Here is a 21,596-nt window from a genome sequence, read left to right as displayed (position 1 = left end):
ACAGCTTTGTGAGATACAATATCCACATGATTCATTCAACATGCTCAGGCTCGATGCTGGCAGACTAAACCCCTGCTCAGCCCCGTGGAAACTATCTAAGTTTAATCAGGTATGTTTTCTAGCCACTCGCTCGCACTCTTGTTTATTAAAGGAAATTGGCTCCGCAGCAGTCTGACTCTGGGAGGCTGCGAGATGAGACGGGCGAGCATCCGTAACTGGATCACCTCCGTCTTCACACTCTCCTCGTCTCCCAAGTGCTCACTTTAATTAAGGTTTGCAGGGACGAGGACAGCAATGATGACATGTGAGCCGCGCCGTGGCGCTTCTGCTCATTCCTTTTCGCTCCAGTCAGACACCGAGCACGTCCTGCTTGTCTCCCGTTTGCCACGGCACACATCTCCGCCACACCTCGGAGAACACGACGTGGGTGATTGAGAGAGCCAAAGGCGGAAGGGACACCTAATTAAGAATTACATATTGTTTCATTTGATCTGTTCCATGTCTCCACAATGATCAATTGTAGAAGGGGCAACGTCTCTCAAAAGGCTGGTTCACGATATTGGACTGATGCTGTTGGTCACATCAAGACATTGATGATGATGATGATGAGGCTCAGTGAGGAAAATTAAACAGTACTTTGGTTTCGTTTTTTTTAGCTACTTGTAGGAACATGTTTTAAATCATTTGCCTATAGATACTTCATAAGGTAAGACTTTTAACGTACGATGCATGTTTATGGATTAAACTATTCAAACCGTCTATGAAATACATTTAATGAGCTCCGCCTCCAACAAATATCACAGAAAAATCACACCAATCAGATATGACAATCCAATTTTAATATAAAACAGTGTAAATGAATTGCAGCTAATAATACTCTCATACTCAAATAACATTTTCAGCACTCTCTTGTGCTGTATTGTTATTTTTAGTCAAGTATACGATCTTAATACTTCTTATTTAATATATATATATATGCTTCCCATACCTTGATCCAGAATTATCATTTGCAGAGACAACACCGAAACTAAAACTTTGGCGGATGATAATAATACATTTTTAATAATAATAATAATAATACATTTAATTTATGAAGCACTATTCATTGCTAAAAGCAATCTCAAAGTGCTACAGAGTAGAAACTAAATAAAAGAAATATGAAAAAAAAAATAGGTCTAAAAAGAAAAAAAAAAGATCTGTAGAAGAAAAAGTTCAAAAATTTAGGGGAATGCTTGTTTAAAAAGAAAGGTTTTTAGGCCCTTCTTAAAAAGGGATGATCGCTAACCTTTGCGGAAACTTCATTCCCTTCAACCATCTGTAATTTTAATAACCATCTGCCCTTTACTGAAATACAATATCCATTGAAAAAACCCACTTGTTGTTTGGTGTGAGTGCAGAAAACCGTTTAACCCCTCCTCGTGTTCTCGAAGGTCACGTGAAGGCAACTGGATACAGGAGGTCACGATCTCCCGCTTGACTGACAGCGAGTGGAAGATAACACTGCGTTGCGGATGAGGAAGTGTGTCCCGCCTGCTTCTCCCCCTGTGACACTGCAGCCTCGACGAAGGTGCCAGGAGGAGCTTCCGTTGGAGAGACAGAAATCACCTGTGAGGAGAACGAGCACACACACACACACACACACACACACACACACACACACACACACACACACACACCTGGTGGTAAGAACAAAAACGAGGTAATGTTACTTATTCTGAATGTAAAACAATTGCGTACTAACTCAGTGGCATTTTTAATCTGTTTCACTCTATTTCAGTTTGCAACACGTGTCGTCCATCAGCAGAAAGGATGGTGAGTGTTTTTCCTCCGACCGTTCTATTATACGTCTTGAGAATGCGCTGCGAGGATTCCGTTTTGCACAAAAGGGCTACGGTTGCGACCACGCGTGTTTCAGCCACGGCACCGGAACTAACCCTCCGCAGTATGTTTGTGTAGTGAAGTGTTTCCCGACTCATTCAAAGGTCACTGCCTTTCTGAGCCACATCGAACTGCGTGAGCAGTCTGAAACAATACACCATCAGAAAAGGGCCGTCGCCACAAAGATCGGCACCCTAAGATCTCGTTTGACGGTAATGTAATCGTATTGTCATCACACCGAATTCTCACCTGCCAACCTTGTTTTTGCGACCTGCTGCTTTAGGGACTTTAGGTGAGGAGAAGCACTCATCATTAAAACATCCAAGTGGTGCAGTACGCTCACAGAGGCGGAGAGGGGAGAGGGGAAGGCTTCATTCGATATCCCCGATTTGACAGGAGCGAGAACTCCGTTCCAGTTGCGAGCGGTGGTCTAATTTGTGCCATATTGTATTACCACGTGCATGGAAACGACAGGTGCGAGTGTCTATTGTATCCCCACTGGGTTACAGTTTCACAAGACAGGTGCAAGGTAGACAATGGTCCCTGACGGCTGTTTGGCTGATTGTTGTTATAGGTGAAAGAATTTTTTTTAATTAATGTTGATTTTTAAAATCAACCCCTGAGGCTGTTCCGTGCCGGAGGCCCACTTCATATTTGTCAATCAGGGCTAGTTTGAAAAGAACTGATTACGCGAGAGACAAGAAAAACAGGAATTATTGACGCACGCCGACGGACTTTAGACCATCTGGAAGAAATCCATGTGAGGACTTTTGACTTTTTGACGTTGCTCCCATCTCCAAAGTCGACTCAAGACCTACAATGTTGCTTGAGTTGTCACCTGACGTGAATGCTATCAAGTCGTTAACAGGGGAATCGTTCCCATCTTTACCAGTCTCCCTATATTAAGTGATGAAGCTAAATGCTAACATCAGTGTGCTGACGTTTGGCATAATGTCGATCAAGTTCGCCATTTGAATTGAGCCTGCCAGTGTGCTAGCATTAGCTAATTAGCACCAAGTGAACGGTTTATCTGATGATCGACACTAGATTACAGGTCAGAGGATCACCAGGGTCAATATGATCAATCCTCCAGGGACCGTGAAGATCTGATACCGAAGTTCATGACAGTCCATCGAAGAGTTTTTGAGACACAGCACACTTAACCAGAAAATGTTGAATCCTACTTTGTCGCATCCTGGTAATGAGAGGGAGTTTGAAACATCTAATAATTGATTTTACTGTCAAACAGCTTTCGCGTTAGTCCCTAAAGTTAGACGGCGGTGTCACACGTAAACTCTGTTTCACGACTGTGACACTTCGGGTTAAACATCCTGACGCTGCAGGAAGAGGATGTTCTCTTGAACACATCGCACACAAGCTAGTGTGTGTGTGTGTGTGTGTGTGTGTGTTATAACAGATGACCAACAGAAGAAGTAATAAACGGAAACTTTGACGAAGCGAGGCGGGGGGGGGGGGGGGGGGGGGGGGGGGGGGACAATATTCTTTCACTTCTCCCACGGCCTCGCGTGTGAATCAAGGCTGCAGCTGAGGCAGATGTTTTATTGCCTTTGCCTCAAATGAAATTTCCCCCCCCCCGAGAACAATCGGAGCAGCAACAAGCGAGACACAGCACATTCTTTAGATTATCTGTAATATCGCGGCGGCCGCACTCGGATGTGGGTGATACTCGCAGCACGACATGTAAACCCAGGTGGCGTCTAGTGGCCTTTTTATCGCGCAGCTTCTGATTTGCAGCAATCGAGTATTTCTTTTTTTAAGCACTCAACTAGAGTTTTATTCTTGTTATGAGAGGGGAATTGCTTAAAACTGAACACAAAATTAAAAATGTTATCTTTGTTATTTAAGTGGGACTAATGTATTGCTTTTGAGTTGAGAGTGAATATGCAATCAATGTACAGGGAAAAGCAAGAACAGGATATTAATTTCATAATCTATTGACCTAATATTCAAGCAAGACAGCGTGTAATACCTCAGCCTAATAATGTAAACACCCAGGCATGAAGATCAGGTCAAGTGTAATCCGCAGGAATAGGTTGTTGCTGACAACTGACTGAGACATTGTTATTAAATACTAGCTATGTTCATCATTTGTCTGTGCTGCTGTCGTCCCACAGGCGTTCAGAGGCAGCGTCCGACCCTTCGTCAACTTCGACGCCAACCGCGACGCCGAGTTCCTCCACAGGGCCATGAAAGGAGTCGGTCAGTCGTCTTGCTTTTCACTCCACTGTAAATCTTCTATGTCCTCAGACGTTTCACAGAACAGGGTTAAACCTGAACGCTGTGCACAGCGGAGAGCTTTATTTTCAAGGTTCTATGACTTTGTTTCGAGGCCAGATGGCTGCGAGATCCGAGAAGTCGGCTTCACCTTCCGGAGGGCTTATTGAAATTCATCATCCAAGTCGTGGGAGTTGCATATGATACAGTTTCTCCCCCAACAGCCTCAACAATATCACGGCTTCATCCCACATTTGGGCTCATTTGCATTCACCCATACAAGTGACAGGCTGGACTTATGCGTGTGTCAGTATTATGAAGTAAATGTTGTTTATAAATTAGGATATTTTTTACAGTGCAATTTTAAAGTTGGGTTCGCTTTCTTTCTGAACCAGTGCAACAATTAAAACAGTAATGGCACCGCTGTCAGAAACTAACCTCAACTATGTGCTTTTCCTAACGAGTAAAGTTCAGTGGAATTGCCTATGGGAAATAATTGTGCTTTCCCATGTGTTGGGTCTAATTAAGAGGTTCGCCGAGTTTGAAAGTCAAACTTTATAACAAAACTTCCAAACGTACGTGACAGTAATGAGCAGTTACTGTGCCGCCACTAAACACAGAGACATAAAATAATAAAGATTAAAAAACTTCTACAAAGTGATGGGAGAAGCAGAGGGAGGGCCAGGCAACAAATCTGAAATGGTCATAATAATATCCGATCCAGGCGTTTTACTCCAACGTGTCCTTTTCATTCACACTGTCAATATCATTTCACATAATGATGAATTCTCCCTCCGCGCTGCAGCAGCCTCGCGCCGTGTTCATCCAGCCGTTAGCACCGAAATTCATCCATTTTCGGCGGGACCTCTGTGCACAGCGGGGTCCTGATGCAGAAAAAGGCCTCGGCAAACACCACAGATGTCGTCCCACTTAAAAACCCAAAACAGACCCAAGCTCATAGCGTTTGTGGTGATGTAATGTCGTGCAGCAGTGCATTTTTGTGGGACAACAGCACCCAATTTTCCTCTTGTTTACCTCGCGGTTGTTCAGAGAGGAGAAAAATAGCCACGGCTGATAACGCCGGCGTTATAAAACCCCCGTAGCAGAGGAGTGTAAATCACTGCAAATCACGAAAAAAAAGCATTTAAAGTGGATCTGTTTTTCATTTTCTCTCCAGGACCTGTAGCAACGCCACACTTTGTTCATTTTGGAAGATGTATAGGTTCACCTTTTTCCAAGTCTATCTCATGTATATATACATATAAACAGTTTATGGTGGCTGTAATCACTCCTGTGCACACTGTTCTTCATGTGATTTTGATTTAGGTTCATGCTATTTTTCACTCTTAGCAGGAAGCTGTTCATCTCTATTTTCTTTTTAAGTGTCTGACCCTTGATCCCATTGTCTTTTCCCGGGTGATCTAATTTTCATTTGCAGTGATGCAAAATAGGGGGAAACTGCGATCAAAACATCATTTCGCCGTCTTTAATGGGAATCAATGGGGCGTATTGCGGCTGACGCTTCCCCTGCTGCATGACCAACAGCACCCCCCCCCCTTCATTTCCTGCTCGTACTTTCTGTCAGTTTCTCACAATACGAGTAAACCAGAAGTATACACTTGGCAATTTTATGTGTAATAATTAAAAATGGAGGAGAAGAATGATGACCCAAAGCAAACCTCTATTTTTTGCAGTTACATAAAAATAAAAAAAGCCCACTTGCTGCTCTTCAGCTTGTTTTTTTCTCTCCATTTGAGCCATTTTTTTTCTCCCGAGCTATTGATCATAAGATCATCGGCCCCCACGAATCCCGATCTCCTGCTTTAAAGGGTCGGGCTCTTCATACGGGAGCGTACTGCAAGCTGTCGGTTAACATCGATCGGCTTTTGCAAAGGGAGAAAAAAGCTCCTGCTGTAGATGTTTGGTGTCCGCAGGAAAATTCTTTATCGGCTCTTTTGTTTAAGACAAAAGGAAGCTAATAAAAAAAAAAAAAAGGAGATTTTTTTGTCCTCCATCCCCTCTACCAACGGAGCGTGCTGGCGTGTTCCTGTGCAGGACAGTTTTACGAGTGTGTTACAGAACTCAACGCTTTGCATCTGATTTCTGGTCCAGGTACGGACGAGGACGCCATCCTCATGCTCCTGGCGGCGCGCAGCAACGATCAACGGCAGCAAATTAAGGCGGCGTACAAAAAGGCCTACGGAAAGGTGAGATGAACCACCCCGATGGACGGTCAGGGCTCATGTCGGCACCTGTGTCCTCCTCACTCGCCTGAACAACATCACTCGATGTAAGAGCGCATATGACACAAAGATGTCTTATTCAGCTTCATTCATTTTTCCCTTTTCTTAAAAGGATAAGTCTGAGGATGTTATTTTTTTTTTCTTCTCATTATCAAACAACATTGTTTCCGTCTCCCCTACCCTGGCACACAGCCGGTTCCCACTGACGAAGAAAGAAAGGTCACAAATATATACTGACACGTCAGGCAAGCTTTATTTGTACAGCATCATTCACACACAAGCAAACTCAAAGTGCTTTACGGAGGCGTTGAAATACATTATGACAAAGGCATAAACATTTAGAATGAAAGCTAAATATTAAAACGTCAAAATGAAAGCATTGCAATGAAATAGATATTGAAACCATAGCGATAAAACATGATATAATAACAATAAGAGTGCATTTAAAAGACCATAATTTATAGAAAAGCTGCGGAGAACAACAATGTTTTCAGGCCTGATTCAAAGGAGCTGACGGTTTGAGCACATCTCAGGCGTTCAGGAAGTCCGTTCCGCAGGTGAGGAGCGTGATAACTGGGCAACTTCGTTGAACAGCTGGGCACTGTCGTTTTTGGCAAATATGATTTGAAAATGAATAATGATGTGTGTTCCTCTGAACCTCTCGGGTTTCTTTTTAAAATAACATTTTGAGGCCGAAAGAGATAAATAATAAAATAATCATCCAATATTTCACATCAAAGATTAGAGAAAGGAGCAAAGGAATTCAAAATTTAAAAAAAATCTTATCATAACTTTGTTTTTCCTCTCCCATGAATCAACTCACAGCCCCCGACTGATCTATCTCGTGACCCCGGCTGGAGGGGAGCCCGGCCCCCTGCACCCCTGGACTCAACTGACTGTCCACAAAGTCGCTGAAACTCGCTCGAAACCTCGAGCAGCTAAAATAGTCAAAGGATGCTTAGTCATTCTTGCATCAATATTTGAAACTCAATACTGCCGTACGTATATTTCACCCTGTCCGCGGAACGATCTGAGGCAGGGGGACCGATTTGCCAGCGCCCCCGTGGACCAGAGCGCCACGAGAAAGGGTCTTCTCACCGTCCCCTGCCCCCCTAATGTTCCCTCACACTGCCACGTTATTTCATGACCACCTGTGGATTGACAGCAGCGAGTTAATTTGAGGTTTAGTGAAAAGCGTTCCGGCAAATGTTATTGACCGCCTGGAGTCTAAAAAGACACGAGAAAAGAAAGTGTTCCCGTGGAAGATATCTCTGAATATCACCGCGTCCCATCAAAAAAAAAAACCAAAACTGAGCCACAGAATGAGCCCATTTGATTTTACTACTATTTCGGCGCCCTGTTATTGGATGTCATAAAGTGTAATGATTGCGAGAGACACGCGTCCCTTTAAACTACTCATTTGCAATAACAGCTGAAACCGGAGCGGGCGCCAGAAAGTTGAGACGGAAAAGAAACCCCAACTGTGATCAGTGAATGTAACGGTCGTATCTCTCAGGAGCGCGCCGCCACCCGCCCCTGTTTCATTACAGGCCTTTTTTCTTTTCTGTTCATTTTTCCGCAGCTTACAGTGTGTCCCGGACTTTTTTTTTTACGGGAATTTGATTCGGCTAGATGTGAGAAATTAAATAGGGAAGATGGAAAAAGAGAAAAGACGAGACGAGACGGAAGAGAGACGGATTGTGTTCTGTGTTTTTCTGCGACGGTTGTTATACTGGCTGGCTGAGGAGGTGATTGCTGGTCACACACACACACACACACACACACACACACACACACACACACACACACACACACACAGACACACACACACACACACACAGACACACACACACACACACAGACACACACACACACACACACACACACACACACACACACACACACAGACACACACACACACACACAGACACACACACACACAGACACACACACACACACACACACACACAGACACACACACACACACACACACACACACAGACACACACACACACACACACACAGACACACACAGACACACACACACAGACACACACACACACACACACACACACACACACAGACACACACACACACACACACACACACACACACACACACACACACACACAAATAAACAATACAAATATGCTATCACTCGCTCTGTTAATCAATGCCTTTCAGATGGCACTCCCAGCAGTGCCCAACCATGTGATCCATCACATACAGGAGCCATTTCGAACGAAACTGTCTGCGCTGTTTGATTAGTTGCTAGTTTAAGGAGATATTGCACTGCTTTTCTGCAGGTTATCTGCCCTTATGATTATCGTCGTTCCTCTGAAAATGTTAGCGGTGCAGTGAAATGGAAACCTGAGAGTTTTTCCCCTCAGTGTCGCACTCGGGCCCCAGAGATATACTCGCGTTCAACCACGCAGACGCATCATGGCGCGTCAACAAGATGCAGTACTCACTTGAACAGTCGGGGGCAGAAACTGTCACGGCGTCGCGGATTTGAGGGCCTCACCCATCATCTACGATGGCACTCCTGTGTTTGACAAATCCTCGTGGACTGATGAGACATTACTTTGACAATTTGGACTTTGACTAATCTCTTCTTTCTTTCTCTTTTGGTCCCTTTTTGTCCTTTTTTAATTCTCTCGATCTCTTCAGTAACTTTGTTGGCGTATCCCTGGCATAGGCCGTTTTCTGTGTTTATACCGGCGTGTTCTTTAATTTACAAAATGACTATCCGGAAGTCCTATACTAGATCTGTGGTGTTTCCCTACAGTGGAATACTTCAGTAACATGTGTAGTACATTACAAGTATAGCATGTAAAGTAGATCTCCTGCCCTAGTTGTTATAATTTCAGTACGTCATACTTGGAAATCTAAAAACACATCGAGCAAACTTTGCGGCTCACGTCAAAAGACATCTGAGGATATTAAGTATAACTATGCATTTTGTGCTTGTCCCCTTTTCTCATCAATACGCTGATATGATATGATCGATGAGTGTTATCTTCACGAAATTCATTATTGCTCGAGTAATGAAAGGGCTTCAGGTATGAACCGACTGAACAGCACTCGTCTGTCTGCTCACAGCATGTAAACGCTGCAACGCGAGGCTCCATACAAACACAGTGACTATCGCTTTTCCCGCTTTCACCGCAGGACTTGGTCGGCGCGCTGAAGTCGGAGCTGGGGGGGCTGCTGGAGAGTGTGATCGTGGCCCTGATGACCCCGCCCGACTCGTACGATGCCTCTCAACTGCACAAGGCGATCAAGGTAACCGATGGACGTTTTCCTCGGAGCGCTCCACTTCGTCTAGACTCGTCGGATGCGAACGGGCCGAAACCCTCGGACGACAGAGTTTGTTCCGTTGTCGGCCGTGTTTTTTGCGCAGATGTTCCGACGGCTCACGCCGAAACATTCGGTTGAGCGATAAGACATATTGACTTGTCACATGCGGAGGCTTCCTTCTGTTTACGGCCTCAATCAGCACACTACCAGCATCTTGGCATTGGAACATGTCGGTGGAACTCAGCCATATTTGATGACCTTGAAGTGTCTGCGACTAAAGCGGTTTAATTCATTCGGACGGTTTATGGACATTTAGTTTAAAAACCATAAGACAATGGGCCCCAAGGTGAAGTCCATACACGCTCCTAGTTAGAGCCTTTGTTCCTCTGCATCTCAGAGGGTTTTCTTATGAAGATTATACCCTCAGTCTTTCTGGAAAGAACTAAAATAAATGGGCGTGGCAGGTGGCTAAAGCTCCACGATACATTTTTGACATAGACAATAAATCAAGCAACTTATTCCCAAACTGCTGGAGCCGCTCTTCTGAGCTCTGTAGCCTCCTTTGGCTCGTAGTTTGGGTTTTGCAGCCAGTGGAATAACTCTCATCTATCCCTCGCCAACGGGCAGTTGCTGCCTGATAAACTCACTCTTCGCTACCTGTCCAACACCAAACGGCAAACTGACAGAAGCACAGAGCTTAAAACAAAGGGGAAATTGGCCTCATTTGCAAAGGCGTGACAACTTCACGAGGTGATAACATCGTCTATCGGCTTGTGGGTTTGTCGCATTGATGTGGAGCTCTTCGGTTCCCAAGTGCCCCCCCCCCCCCCCCCCCCCCCCCCCCCCCCCAAAAAAAATATATATATATATATAGAAGGAAATCACGCAACACAGCGTGACTTTTATCATTTTGGGAGAAGATGAATCGGTGAGTATCGGTGTATTTTGGAATTCAACAGCCGCGGCTCCTTAGAGAATTTTGACAGCTCGGAAAAAATGACGGAAGACAATTCCCAGTGCTGAGAGCCTGGCACAAAGGCAGCAAGGACACAAACCAATTAATTTGATGCACAAAAGAATCATGTTGTCATGACAAAGAGAAAAAAACATGTCACAAACTGCGGTGACAACAGAGGCAGATGCACACAACCAAGCCAATTGGCAAACTATTCATTATAGAATTAACAAATGTGGAGTGGGGGAAACTTAAACTAACAGTGGCATGTGTAGTCAGTAAGATTAGTTTATGTTTTCCTCTTTAATAAATCATTTATTAATTGGCTTGGTTTTGCCAGTTGTTTTTGACTTGTCAAAACATGGTATTACGTACATCGCATGCCTCCGCCGAGGCCTTTATCAAACCACATTTAAAATCTGACAGGTTTTTGGAGCCACACTCTCATAGGTATCAGTCCCGTAAATGTTCCCATATGAATTATTATTATTATCCCCTGGGAAAAGAAACCAATTTCTTGCTCACTGAAGTGTTCTTCAATATCAGATTGAACCGTGATTAATGCGATCGAAAAAATAATGATAATCATCTGTCATACTACTCTTCACCTTTTCTATTCTCTATGTGCTTCGAATCTATTCAAGGTCAGGGGTTAATGGTGTTCTTCATTAGAGCTACTCTGGAAACACGATCCCATCTTAATGTCTTCGGACAGTCGACACTAATGGCAGCCCCCTTTCGAATTTTTTTGTTGTCAGCTCTCAGTCGTGGCGTCGTGTCACGTATTTTTCCTCGCATCCATCCTGAGCACCTCCCCGCTCAAATTTGAGCTGTAACGTGACTTTTGTTTATTATTCTCAAGGCGTCACACTCTTTTGCTTCTCCTGCTCTTTCATGTCCCTCTCGTTGCTTTTTAAATCGACCTCCTCCGCGCACGTTGTGCTTTTGGTTTCCCCAGGGCGCCGGGACTAATGACGAGGTGCTGATCGAGATCCTGGCCTCCAGGACGGGAGAGGAGATCAAGAGAATCATCAAAGTGTACAAGACAGGTGACTCTCAATTTCCCCCTGGAAAGAGACACGGGAACGTCTCAATGGCAGGACAACGTCGTCTTTGCAAATCCATTTTAGGAAATTGTCCACAGTCAGTCAACGTACGTACAACAGAGTCACAGTTTTTCTGTTCGCTTCAGACCGAAGCCTTTCGTATTTAGAAGTAGAAGAAGAACACACGTATTCACAGCATGTTTTCCCCTGTGCGTCCCTCAACTCCTTTTCATTCTCCCGGTCGACAACGTGTCACTGCGCCGACGCCATCCGTTCAATTGCAACAAGCCACAGCGGAAGAACACACGCTGTGACACCGGAGGCCCCGAAGGCAAAGGGGCCGGTTCATTTGACCTGGAGACAGAGAAGAGGGCCACGCTGTCTCGCCGACCAGATCAAATCAAATCTGCTCCGGTCGGCTGCCGCCATCAGTGAGCGGCGCGACCAAACAGGTGTAAGAGCAACGCGCCGCCCCTCTTCTCTTCTTTCCCTGCGCAGAGTTTGGCGGCAAGCTGGAGAAAGACATCTGCGGTGACACCTCGGGGCACTACCAGAAACTGCTGGTGATCCTGCTCCAGGTAGAGAGAAGTGTGTGTGTGTGTGTGTGTGTGTGTGTGGGGGGGGGGTGACGCCATTACAAGGTCATGAGGTGTAGGTGTGAGCGACGGGACACCGGAGGGGGGACGTGGGACGAGGACATGACAACACACTCGAGTTTGTGTCTGTAATGGGTTTTCTTCTTGGTCCCGGGGGGGGGGGGGGACACCTGGTGGATAATTCAATCTGCAGGGGGTTGAGGGAGACGCTCGAGTTCACTGTGACACTGACCCGCCTCTGCGTTCTGCTTGTCCACCTGTCCGTCCGTCCGTCCGTCTCTCTTGTCCGCCTGGTGGATCACGTGTCCGGCCGCGCAGGGGAACAGGGAGGAGGAGGTGGACGAGGGCAAGATCGAGAACGACGCCGAGGTGAGAAGTGGGAAACGTGCTTTGCACATCTCGGGCATTTCATGAAGCATTTGAATAAATAACCTGAAAGGTCACTTTTATGACATCCCTCCCATGGTGTCATGAAGAAGAAGTTTACTGTTCTTTCCTTCTCTCTGGTGTCACTCCATGAACTAAGCAAACTTGATCTTACATCCAATGCCAACCTTTTTCAGATTATTTATAGGAACAGGAATAGGATTGTGCAACTGCGCCTGGCCGAGAAAAATCACAAAAAATTGCCGATTCAAAAGAAATTGAAAATGCAGGGAGATCTCATGCAACAGCTCGATGTCAGATCCGTCCTGATTCCACATCCGTGTCTCAGATGTCAACTTGTCGAGGGTTTTTCGATCGCCGCTCGCCGCCGCTGCTCTCCAAAGTGCGGCGGAGCCAAAGGCCAACGGGGCTTTGACCGAATCCTCTCGGAAGAACACTCGATGGAAGATAAATGCATTAACCTTCAGGAGCGGAACGTCTCGGCATTCTCTCATTGAGCCGGGCGATTTGGAATCCGACACGCTCATGAAAAACAAAGCGGCCGCGTGTCAAATTACAACACGGAACTGCTCTGTGATCGCAGTTTGCAGGAATAAAGAGGGCAAAAATTAATTTGTGTGCGAACTCTGCATCCATGAACGTGCTGTGAAATGTATCGGATCGTGAGGAAACGAGAGGTTTAAGGGGAAAGGACCTGAAATCCTGCAAAAATGTCTCTAACAGCTCGGACGAACTGAGGGAGAGAAAGAAAACTACAAGCTCTCCCCGCTGTTCTGGCCGAGCACAAGGCTCACCAGAACACCAGCTCTGAGACTTCTGCCCCGTCTTGTTGTCATGTCAACACAATGTTGCACGTGTGTGTGTGTGTGTGTGTGTGTGTGTGTGTGCGTCTGCCGTTGCAGGACTTGTACGCCGCCGGCGAGGGCAAGTTTGGCACAGACGAGGAGAAATTCATCGCGATTCTCGGCAACAGGAGCGCCGAGCATCTCAGGAAAGGTGAGCCTTTGTTTTTCCTCAGACCTGCCCAGGTGAAGTGTCCAGCCGACAACACGCCGTCGCCGGCGGCCACTCACGTTCCCCCTTACGTCACCTGAATAATTCAGGCGGCTTTCAGAGGGCCTCGGTTGCCGTCGAGCTAGACGTCGCAGCGTCAGAGACTTGAACAACCCTTGGGTTTCGTCGTTACTTATTGCAGGAATAATGCAGCATTTTCACATTCAAAAAATAAGAGGAGCGGGGTTTAAAGTGCAGTAAACAAAACCTAAGGAGAAGGTGATGAAAAGGAAAGAAAGGGAGCGCCGGAGTGATGAACCGCAACCTGCAGGGGAAGTCCCCGAGGGCGAAAAAACTGCTCGCTGCGAAGAGAGGCCAGAGAGAAAAATGGCCGGCCGAACGCACGACTCACTGAAAGATTAAAGCGGAGGGAGTCGAACAGCGAGAAAAAACAAAAGACATGTAGTGTGCTGGGTGAGACGAAGAGAGAGAGTCAACACTGAGCGTCCATCAGACTCATTGTCCTCATGCCTGAACAAACGTCAGCCGCTTACCCACATCACCATGGCAGCAAAGTTTCATTTAGTTTGGGCCGCAAACACAAAAACACATGAGAAAAATATTAGGATTCGACAAAAAAGGATACAGCCAATATGAAATATTTACCTGTAAACATCAGAGCAAATAATTTAGTGGTAATCCCGTTTTGTTCACTATGGAGTTTAAGAATGTAGCTGTGTTCTATTTTGAATTGCTACTGTAATATACACATGTTTATACACATTTTTTTGATTCTAAATATGTAAAAGCAGCGTTAAGTGAAAATAAAGTCTGTTGGCTATAATACATAATATTCTAACATTGCAATGGGTTTATTCCACTAGTAAGACAACTGGTCTTTTTGTTGTTGTTGTTGTTGTTGTTGTTCTCTGTAGTATTCGCTGCCTACAAGAAGCTCTGCGGCTCGGACATAGAGGACAGCATCAGAGGGGAGACCGCCGGGAATCTGGAGAACCTGCTGCTGGCCGTCGGTAAGAAGACTCGTCGTTACTGCGGAGCGGGAGACAAAGTGAAAGTGAAAGCCTTTCACTTTTTCTCAAGCTGCAATTGAATACGGCGGAACACGGCACCCGGCAGGAAAGTCCATATTAACGTGACAGACAGCCAGTGTGACTCATGAACATTGTTTCTGCATTGAGTGCCTTTTGTTTTTTCGCTCTCTCCACAGTGAAATGTGCCCGCGGCGTCCCGGAGTATTTTGCCGAAGTCCTGTTTAAGTCTATGAGGGTCGGTATCAGTGTCTCTGTATTGTTTATCCTTACATCGTTTTCTTTTCTTTTAGTTGAGAAGAAGTTTACTATTCTTCTTTACTATAATACCCCAGCACACACAATCCCAATAAAACAATCCCTTCTTTTTTTTTAAAAGTTCTAGTACGTTCTCCCAGCAAGTGTGGTATCAAGTTTCTCCTTTCATCAATATCATAATTGATCACGCTAACTTTCAAAGTCCACTCGTTGACTTATTGGAATAGTGGGAGAGGGAAAAGCTAAGGATGTTAAATCTTCTAAAAACACTGTCGTGGTCCTTTAATAGGTAGAGTTACCGTATTTGTGCCATGAATTAACTATTGATGGAACTGTACTGTATGAAATATTGTTATGTCCTCAAAGTAAAGCCGCGGGAAATCGGAGGAAAAAAAAGCGAAAATGAGAACTATTCTTTGTGGTTTTGTTGATGAGCATATTTGCTGGACGGAGTTATGATCTCAACGCGCTGAATGTGATTCTGTGTTCAGCGCGCCGGGACCGACGACGACGCCCTGATGAGGATAATGGTGTCGAGGAGCGAGGTGGACATGTTGGACATCAGGGCCAGCTTCAAGAAGATGCATGGGGCGTCTCTGCACACCACCATCCAGGTACCGCGCGCTCAACGTTCCACCGTGTGGGTTATTATGACGTGTACTCGATACAGTCTGGGAAAAAATATAGGTATATATTTGCAGTAAGATGCGACGTCATTGACTTCACATTCCTCCTCCTGCCGCTCCGCCGAACGCACTCATGCATGCCTCTGCAGCGACGGAGCGGAGCTGTCTTGATTTACTTTTAAACGCCTTGTTCGCCGTGATGACACTTCCCCTCCGCTTTTCACACGAGCTGAAGTGAATTAATCTCTTCTCCCGGCACCAGATGTTCCCACACAGGGGAGAGTTATTGCCACATCCCAATCACAAATATTGAATGGGCTGAATAAGGCCATTATGAAAGAACCTATAAATAGAGTTTTAATAGTTTATCAATAAGCCGTATGTAATTATTTAATGGTGTTATTTTTCCTAGTGACTCTATTTCATTTCATTTTTATGACTTTTCATGATAATAAACCATTTTCACATTGATTTAAATTTTTTTTTAAAAAGAAGCTGTAACTAATAACATGAACAGCTGATGTCCATTTGGCACTTTAATGTAGCAGTTTGGGACTGGAGTCATTATAAGTGGGTTTCTTTCTGCGATAATAACAGCGGGTTCATGTCATGTAGCAGTTATTATAATTACCAGTTTTACAGATTGAAGCCCACAAGGAGCTTTCACATCAACGTCACGCTCGTTGCTGTTACATCAGGAGAACTTTTTGGATGCCAATGACACCAAAGTACCCGGAAGAAGCAAACAAATGCGAAACGCCTCATGTTCGTGGCGGTCCTCCGTTCGAGCTAATTAAAGTGGAGATAGACAGTTTTCTTGTTTTGTTTTTTTTGCTTTAATGTACCATTATAACGTGCTGATGGTTTTTTTTTAATATTCCTGCCTCCTCACCTCTTTTCCTCGCTCTCAGCAAACCATCGCCAGCTGAGACACAGCAGGCGAGGAAGAGAAACAGTAACCACTTGTTTTTTGCCTCAATGTTCCGACTGTAATTATGAGCTGCGGCGAGAAGGAGACTGTCTGAGTTGCAATTAAGCTCATAAGTCACGCGACATATGAGTTTCTGGCACTTATGATATCGCTCTCGCGAAAACAACCACAGGGGGTCTCAACAAACCGGTGGCACGATGGCTACTGAGCGACCTTAAATCTCAGTTTCATGTATTATAATATAGATTAAAAAGGAGATATACGTTTTGTATTCCTGGTTTCACTTAATAACGAAAACCACTACGACCATGTAACGCAACAAAAGTAGTTCATTTAGTTCTTATAATGGACCATCCTGCATTATGTACACTTTTATTTTATTTATTTGACACTCCAGCTATATCTTATGCTAATTCTTTTCTAGCTTTACTTCAGTAGAATTAATGCTGGTATCACCTCTAAATTATATTTAGTCTATATTTTTGTCAAATGTGGCGATGACATTAGGCTTGTACGAGCAAGTTGGTGTTCGATGTCTTATAAAAAGTGAAAAGATTAAGTCAAAGTTTATTTGTATAGCACATTTAAATCAGAATCAGGATCTGAATTGTGCTTATTGCCAATTAGGTTCTCACATCCAGGGGACTTGACCAATCACATATTCACTATATGTGACTGGCGCACAACAAACATAGTGAATAGAGAGAAAAACAGCGGGAGGATAAAGCAAAATTAAAAAGCAAGTATTGTACAGTAAGTACTTAGAGAAGAGCAATAACTGAAGCAAACTGTACTATTAAAAATAATTAGATATATAAAAAGTAAAACTTTATAACCACAGTGCTTAATGGGCGTTAAAAATAAAAAAAATGTGAAAAAACGAACAATAAAAACAGAGAAAAAAATTGAAAAGCCGTAAAACTTGAATCATCACAAATATCCCAGGATTCAAATTTTGCACAACAGGAGATGAAATCACGAAATGACGGGGAGAGAATTGGGGCAATTCTGATGTACCTACATAAAAAATGTTTACTTCCATGAAACCGATGAAGTTGTTGATCACGTGTGTGTTGTTGTTGTTGTTGTCGTCGTTGTTGTTCGCAGGAGGACACAAGCGGAGACTACCAGAGGGCTCTGCTCTACCTCTGCGGTGGGAGCGATTAATGCGGTCCGATGGTGAGCTGAGCGGCACTGAGCGATGAGCGACACAGCTGCTGCACACCTCGTCATTCGTGACTCGTAACGTTCTCCACCGCTCGGACAGCGTTGGCCGAAAGATCATTTTAGAATACGACCGAATAGGCTCCAACGCGGTGTTTGATACAGAAGGTGCAGTTTTGATTTTACGTGTTTGTGTCTGCTGTACGTTTGGTTTGAAATAAACGCTTTTGGCTTTGGTCCATTTTGCCGCCAACCTCCGGTGGAATGTGCACACACAGTATTAGCGGTTGTTGTGTGTGTACGCTCACACAGCATGTGTCGACATGCAAGCTCTGGAAATACAATGCCGCTGCTGAATTATTCAAACCCTCCTTACATACGCCGCTGCTCTCATTAATCACGAATGATCTGCCGATCCGGACTAAATTGCAGAGGGGGCGGCCGTCCGTCGGGGATCAATAAGTAATGGGACGCCAGTAGACATCTGTAGACTCCCATGAAGACGTGTACGGCCTCTACGTCTCGCTCTGCATGAAGGGGCCCCCAGGTGTCAAACCCATTCGGTGCTTGGCTCAACGGGTGGGACCAAGGGGGCCTCACCCGGCTGGAGTCGTACAGTACCACCGGGTGGCAGCAGAGATTAAAATGAGCAAACTGTTGCCGGAGAGGTGCAGAGGAGAAACATGAGAGCTGATGTTAAAGTGAGACCACGAAAAAGATTTGTGTTTTTTAACCCCCTTGAAAACCCATCTACAGTATATTCAATTTCTGCTCGCTCCAATACCACAATAATAAATCCGTGACTCTGTTTATGGATTCTCCATATCACATCATATAAAAAAATAACTGTGAATAATGTCCTGTGGAGCATTTTGTGCACGTCTCTATTATTCTGAGACAAAGCAAACAGAAGTGGTGGCTCGGTACATTTACTCCAGTGCTGTACTTGAGTACTCATCTGAGGTACTTGTACTTTACTTGAATATTTCTGCTTCTTTATACTAAATTTTAGAGAGTAATTTTAGTTTTCCTCACAGACTAGGACTCTGCATTAACATTTAAAGAATTAAGATTTTACATTAAAAAAACGAACATATGAAGGGCTTATAAAGAGGGGTGTGTATTTTGTAGATTAAACTATCAAACAATGCAGGCCTATACAATTATATATATAATACAATAACTGACTCAGAGTCATTTAAGTCATTAAAAGTGTTTCATAGTTACAGTTTGAATAATATGAATTCCTTTTCAATCTTTCTAATGGGGGGGGGTAATCATTTTGGGGTTTTGGAATTTTGACTGGATCAAAATAACAAAGATGTCACTTTTTCATGGCCCCAAAATAAGGAGGAAATAGTTGATGAATTGATAAATATTGAACAGAATCATTAGTTATGTTATACTTCTGATTATGTTCACCCTCCTCGCCTTTGTAAATGTCAGCATGATTTAACAAACTAGACAGAACAAGTAAATAATATATCATTTTTGCATCAATACGAAGCCACCGTCTCTGGGGTTGAATGATTTCTAGGTGTCTGTGGTTCAGAAATCCTCCATTTATGTTGAATAAACTTCTGTCTGCCAGACGTTACGTTTTCATGTATTGGCACGTCGATCCTTAAATTCATTCTCATCACCATGACAAAAAAGCAAATTGATGTAACCTTTACTCTGTAGTTACAGTCATTTGTGTAACGAGCCATAATTGCATTTCTGTCTCTGCCTGAGCCTTTCTTTTAGATAAGTTCATATGTATAATTTGTTTTTCTTTTCTTTTCTCTGACTCCGTAAGAACAGAATTGGCTTAAATAGAATCAGAAGAAGGAGGGAAATGGAAATGACATTATCGTACCACAAAATGGACACAACAAGTAAAATGAGTCTTCAACAAAAAATACAATATAGTAAAGAGAAGAGGAAGAAAAAAATTCAATACTATTACTTAATCCAAAGAAGAAAACTCCCAAAATCAGGGATGAATTGGATTCAAACAAGTTAAATATGTTGAGTCAAGGTTTAATGCTGCAAAAATGGCCAAATTTCAGTGTTTCCTCAACGGGCCAGTTAATCAGGACCTATACAATCCAGATAGCGTCTTTACCGGAACTACCGGAATCACAATACTGTCGAATTGAACCTCCGAGAGAATCGACAACACGCTGCAGTTTGATCAAAATCTATAATGGGACAAGATAATAGAATTATGAAATGTAACAAAAAATGGATATAGACACCTCGTGTTTAAAGGGGCAGTAAGGTATTTTGGAGAAATCCCGTTTCTCTCTTTGTAGTTGTTGATATTTTCCTGCTCTGGCTTGGCCGCGAACTAATGACCACGGGTATGGGGGGGGGGATTTTTTTTCAGCGACGGCTAACGGACGGTGAGCAAAACATTTCGTGGATTTTCACAAAACCTGTTTTGCTGGCGAATCGCTTACTGTCCCTTTAAGATAAACACCCTGAAGAACATTGTGCACTGATGCACAGTGGACTACAACCAATAAACAACACATACACACGTATAAATATCTTTCATATTGGATGATTTTGCCTGGAGATGTTTGTTACTTACCGGTGCAATTCCCCCAAGATCTCAACCCTGAAATCACCATAATACGTCTACAGTTTGTTTGGTTGATTGGTCGTTAATCAGTAAGCATGACTCAGCGCTTACAGTCTGTCATGAATCACTCGCCGTGCCCTGGACGCGATCGCGTCCAGGGCACGGGGGAGATGCTGCACACGAGCCTCGCAAGTGTCACATTCCATCCTCTAACGACGGAAGATGGGGGGAGATTATTTTTCCAGCTCAGCGATTTCTGTGGACTCTCAGCTCCGATTCTTTGCCGCTTGAAAAGTGATATTTGTCAGTTTTCGGGGCCACGTGACGCTGCACCCAGAGACCCGGTGGTGCGTGTGCGTGTGACAGCAGCAGCGACGCACACTTATCGTTCTCATTTCACGCCATAACAATGCGATATGTGTATTGTTTCCTTAATTCCCCGTCGTATTCTTTGTAATCTAAGGCAAAGCTCTTTATGAACTAAATGCCCCATTCGCACACATGCAGAGGCATTCATGCGAGCGACGTGTAATCTGGAATGCGCCCACACACACACACACACACACACACACACAGGGTGCCAAATCTCCTTAGTGTCACAGCAGTGCTGCCGTAGCAGTGTGTTCTCCAATAACTTTTGAGTTTGACCAAGGCCCACAATCTCTCAGCCAATCGGGAGCCGCGGGGCAGTCAGGCCACCTTTTAAGTCCGCAGGCCTCTGAGGACGGAGGCTTCGGCTCGGCGCCAGTAGAGAGAGAGTGAAGAGGTTTAAAGCAGCCAAGCAGAAAAAAAAAGTCATATATTTATAAATCAACTGAGAAGTTGTGTTTTTCTTTCCAACTTCCGTATAGATTGACCTTCCGTGTCGCCCTCTGCTGGTCATTCGTCAGAACGCAGGTTTTAGGCCCTTCCGCGTTGGCTTCACTTTCCGGACCCGATGACTAGATCCATTTGCTATATTCAGTCTATGATAGCGTATCAGAGATTTAATACCGGAGACCAGAACCTGTGTCTCATCACAGACAAGATTTGTGAATTAAGATTCGCCGTGTTATTTAATCTAATCTTGATAAAAAAGTAAAAAGAGAAATAAACTCACTACAGTGTTCCTAATAACTTCTAGTTTATCGCTTGTCTTGTGAAGTTAGTACAAAAACTTGTTGGATTATATATTCCTGTCCAAAAACTGAATTGCTTGGGCTTTGAGTCTTTCGTGGACGTGCTCAACCTTCACGAGCGTGTTTTTGGAATGTTTAAAAGGAAGGAGTCGCTGGATATTTCACCGCTGATAACGATGGCTTTATTCTTTTTGAATATGTTTATTTTCAGAGGATTATCCTTGTAGTTGAAAGGTTGACGGTCGGCG

General features: G+C 44.2%; 1 protein-coding gene across 4 annotated transcripts; it reads left to right on the top strand.

Annotated features, from left to right (window-relative positions):
• Positions 1-1,439: 1,439 nt before the first annotated feature.
• On the top strand, positions 1,440-17,902 carry anxa5a (annexin A5a). Of its 4 annotated transcripts, none has more exons than XM_035650699.2 (13): positions 1,449-1,607; positions 1,778-1,812; positions 4,014-4,098; positions 6,226-6,320; positions 9,528-9,641; positions 11,570-11,660; positions 12,156-12,235; positions 12,572-12,622; positions 13,543-13,636; positions 14,569-14,664; positions 14,862-14,920; positions 15,432-15,554; positions 17,605-17,902. In XM_035650699.2, exons 2-13 carry the CDS (start codon positions 1,810-1,812, stop codon positions 17,662-17,664), a joined length of 951 nt encoding a protein of 316 aa, XP_035506592.2. In that variant the 5' UTR covers positions 1,449-1,607; positions 1,778-1,809; the 3' UTR covers positions 17,665-17,902. The 4 variants fall into 4 exon arrangements, with proteins under 4 accessions (XP_047190640.1, XP_047190639.1, XP_035506592.2 ...); XM_047334682.1 differs by having other exon boundaries at positions 1,596-1,699; XM_047334684.1 differs by lacking the exon at positions 9,528-9,641 and having other exon boundaries at positions 1,440-1,607.
• Positions 17,903-21,596: the final 3,694 nt, after the last annotated feature.

Source organism: Scophthalmus maximus, chromosome 9, assembly GCF_022379125.1.
Source record: "Scophthalmus maximus strain ysfricsl-2021 chromosome 9, ASM2237912v1, whole genome shotgun sequence".
Lineage (NCBI taxonomy): Eukaryota > Metazoa > Chordata > Actinopteri > Pleuronectiformes > Scophthalmidae > Scophthalmus > Scophthalmus maximus.
The sequence above is the reverse complement of the archived record's forward strand: the minus strand, read 5'-3'. Positions and strand labels throughout refer to the sequence as shown.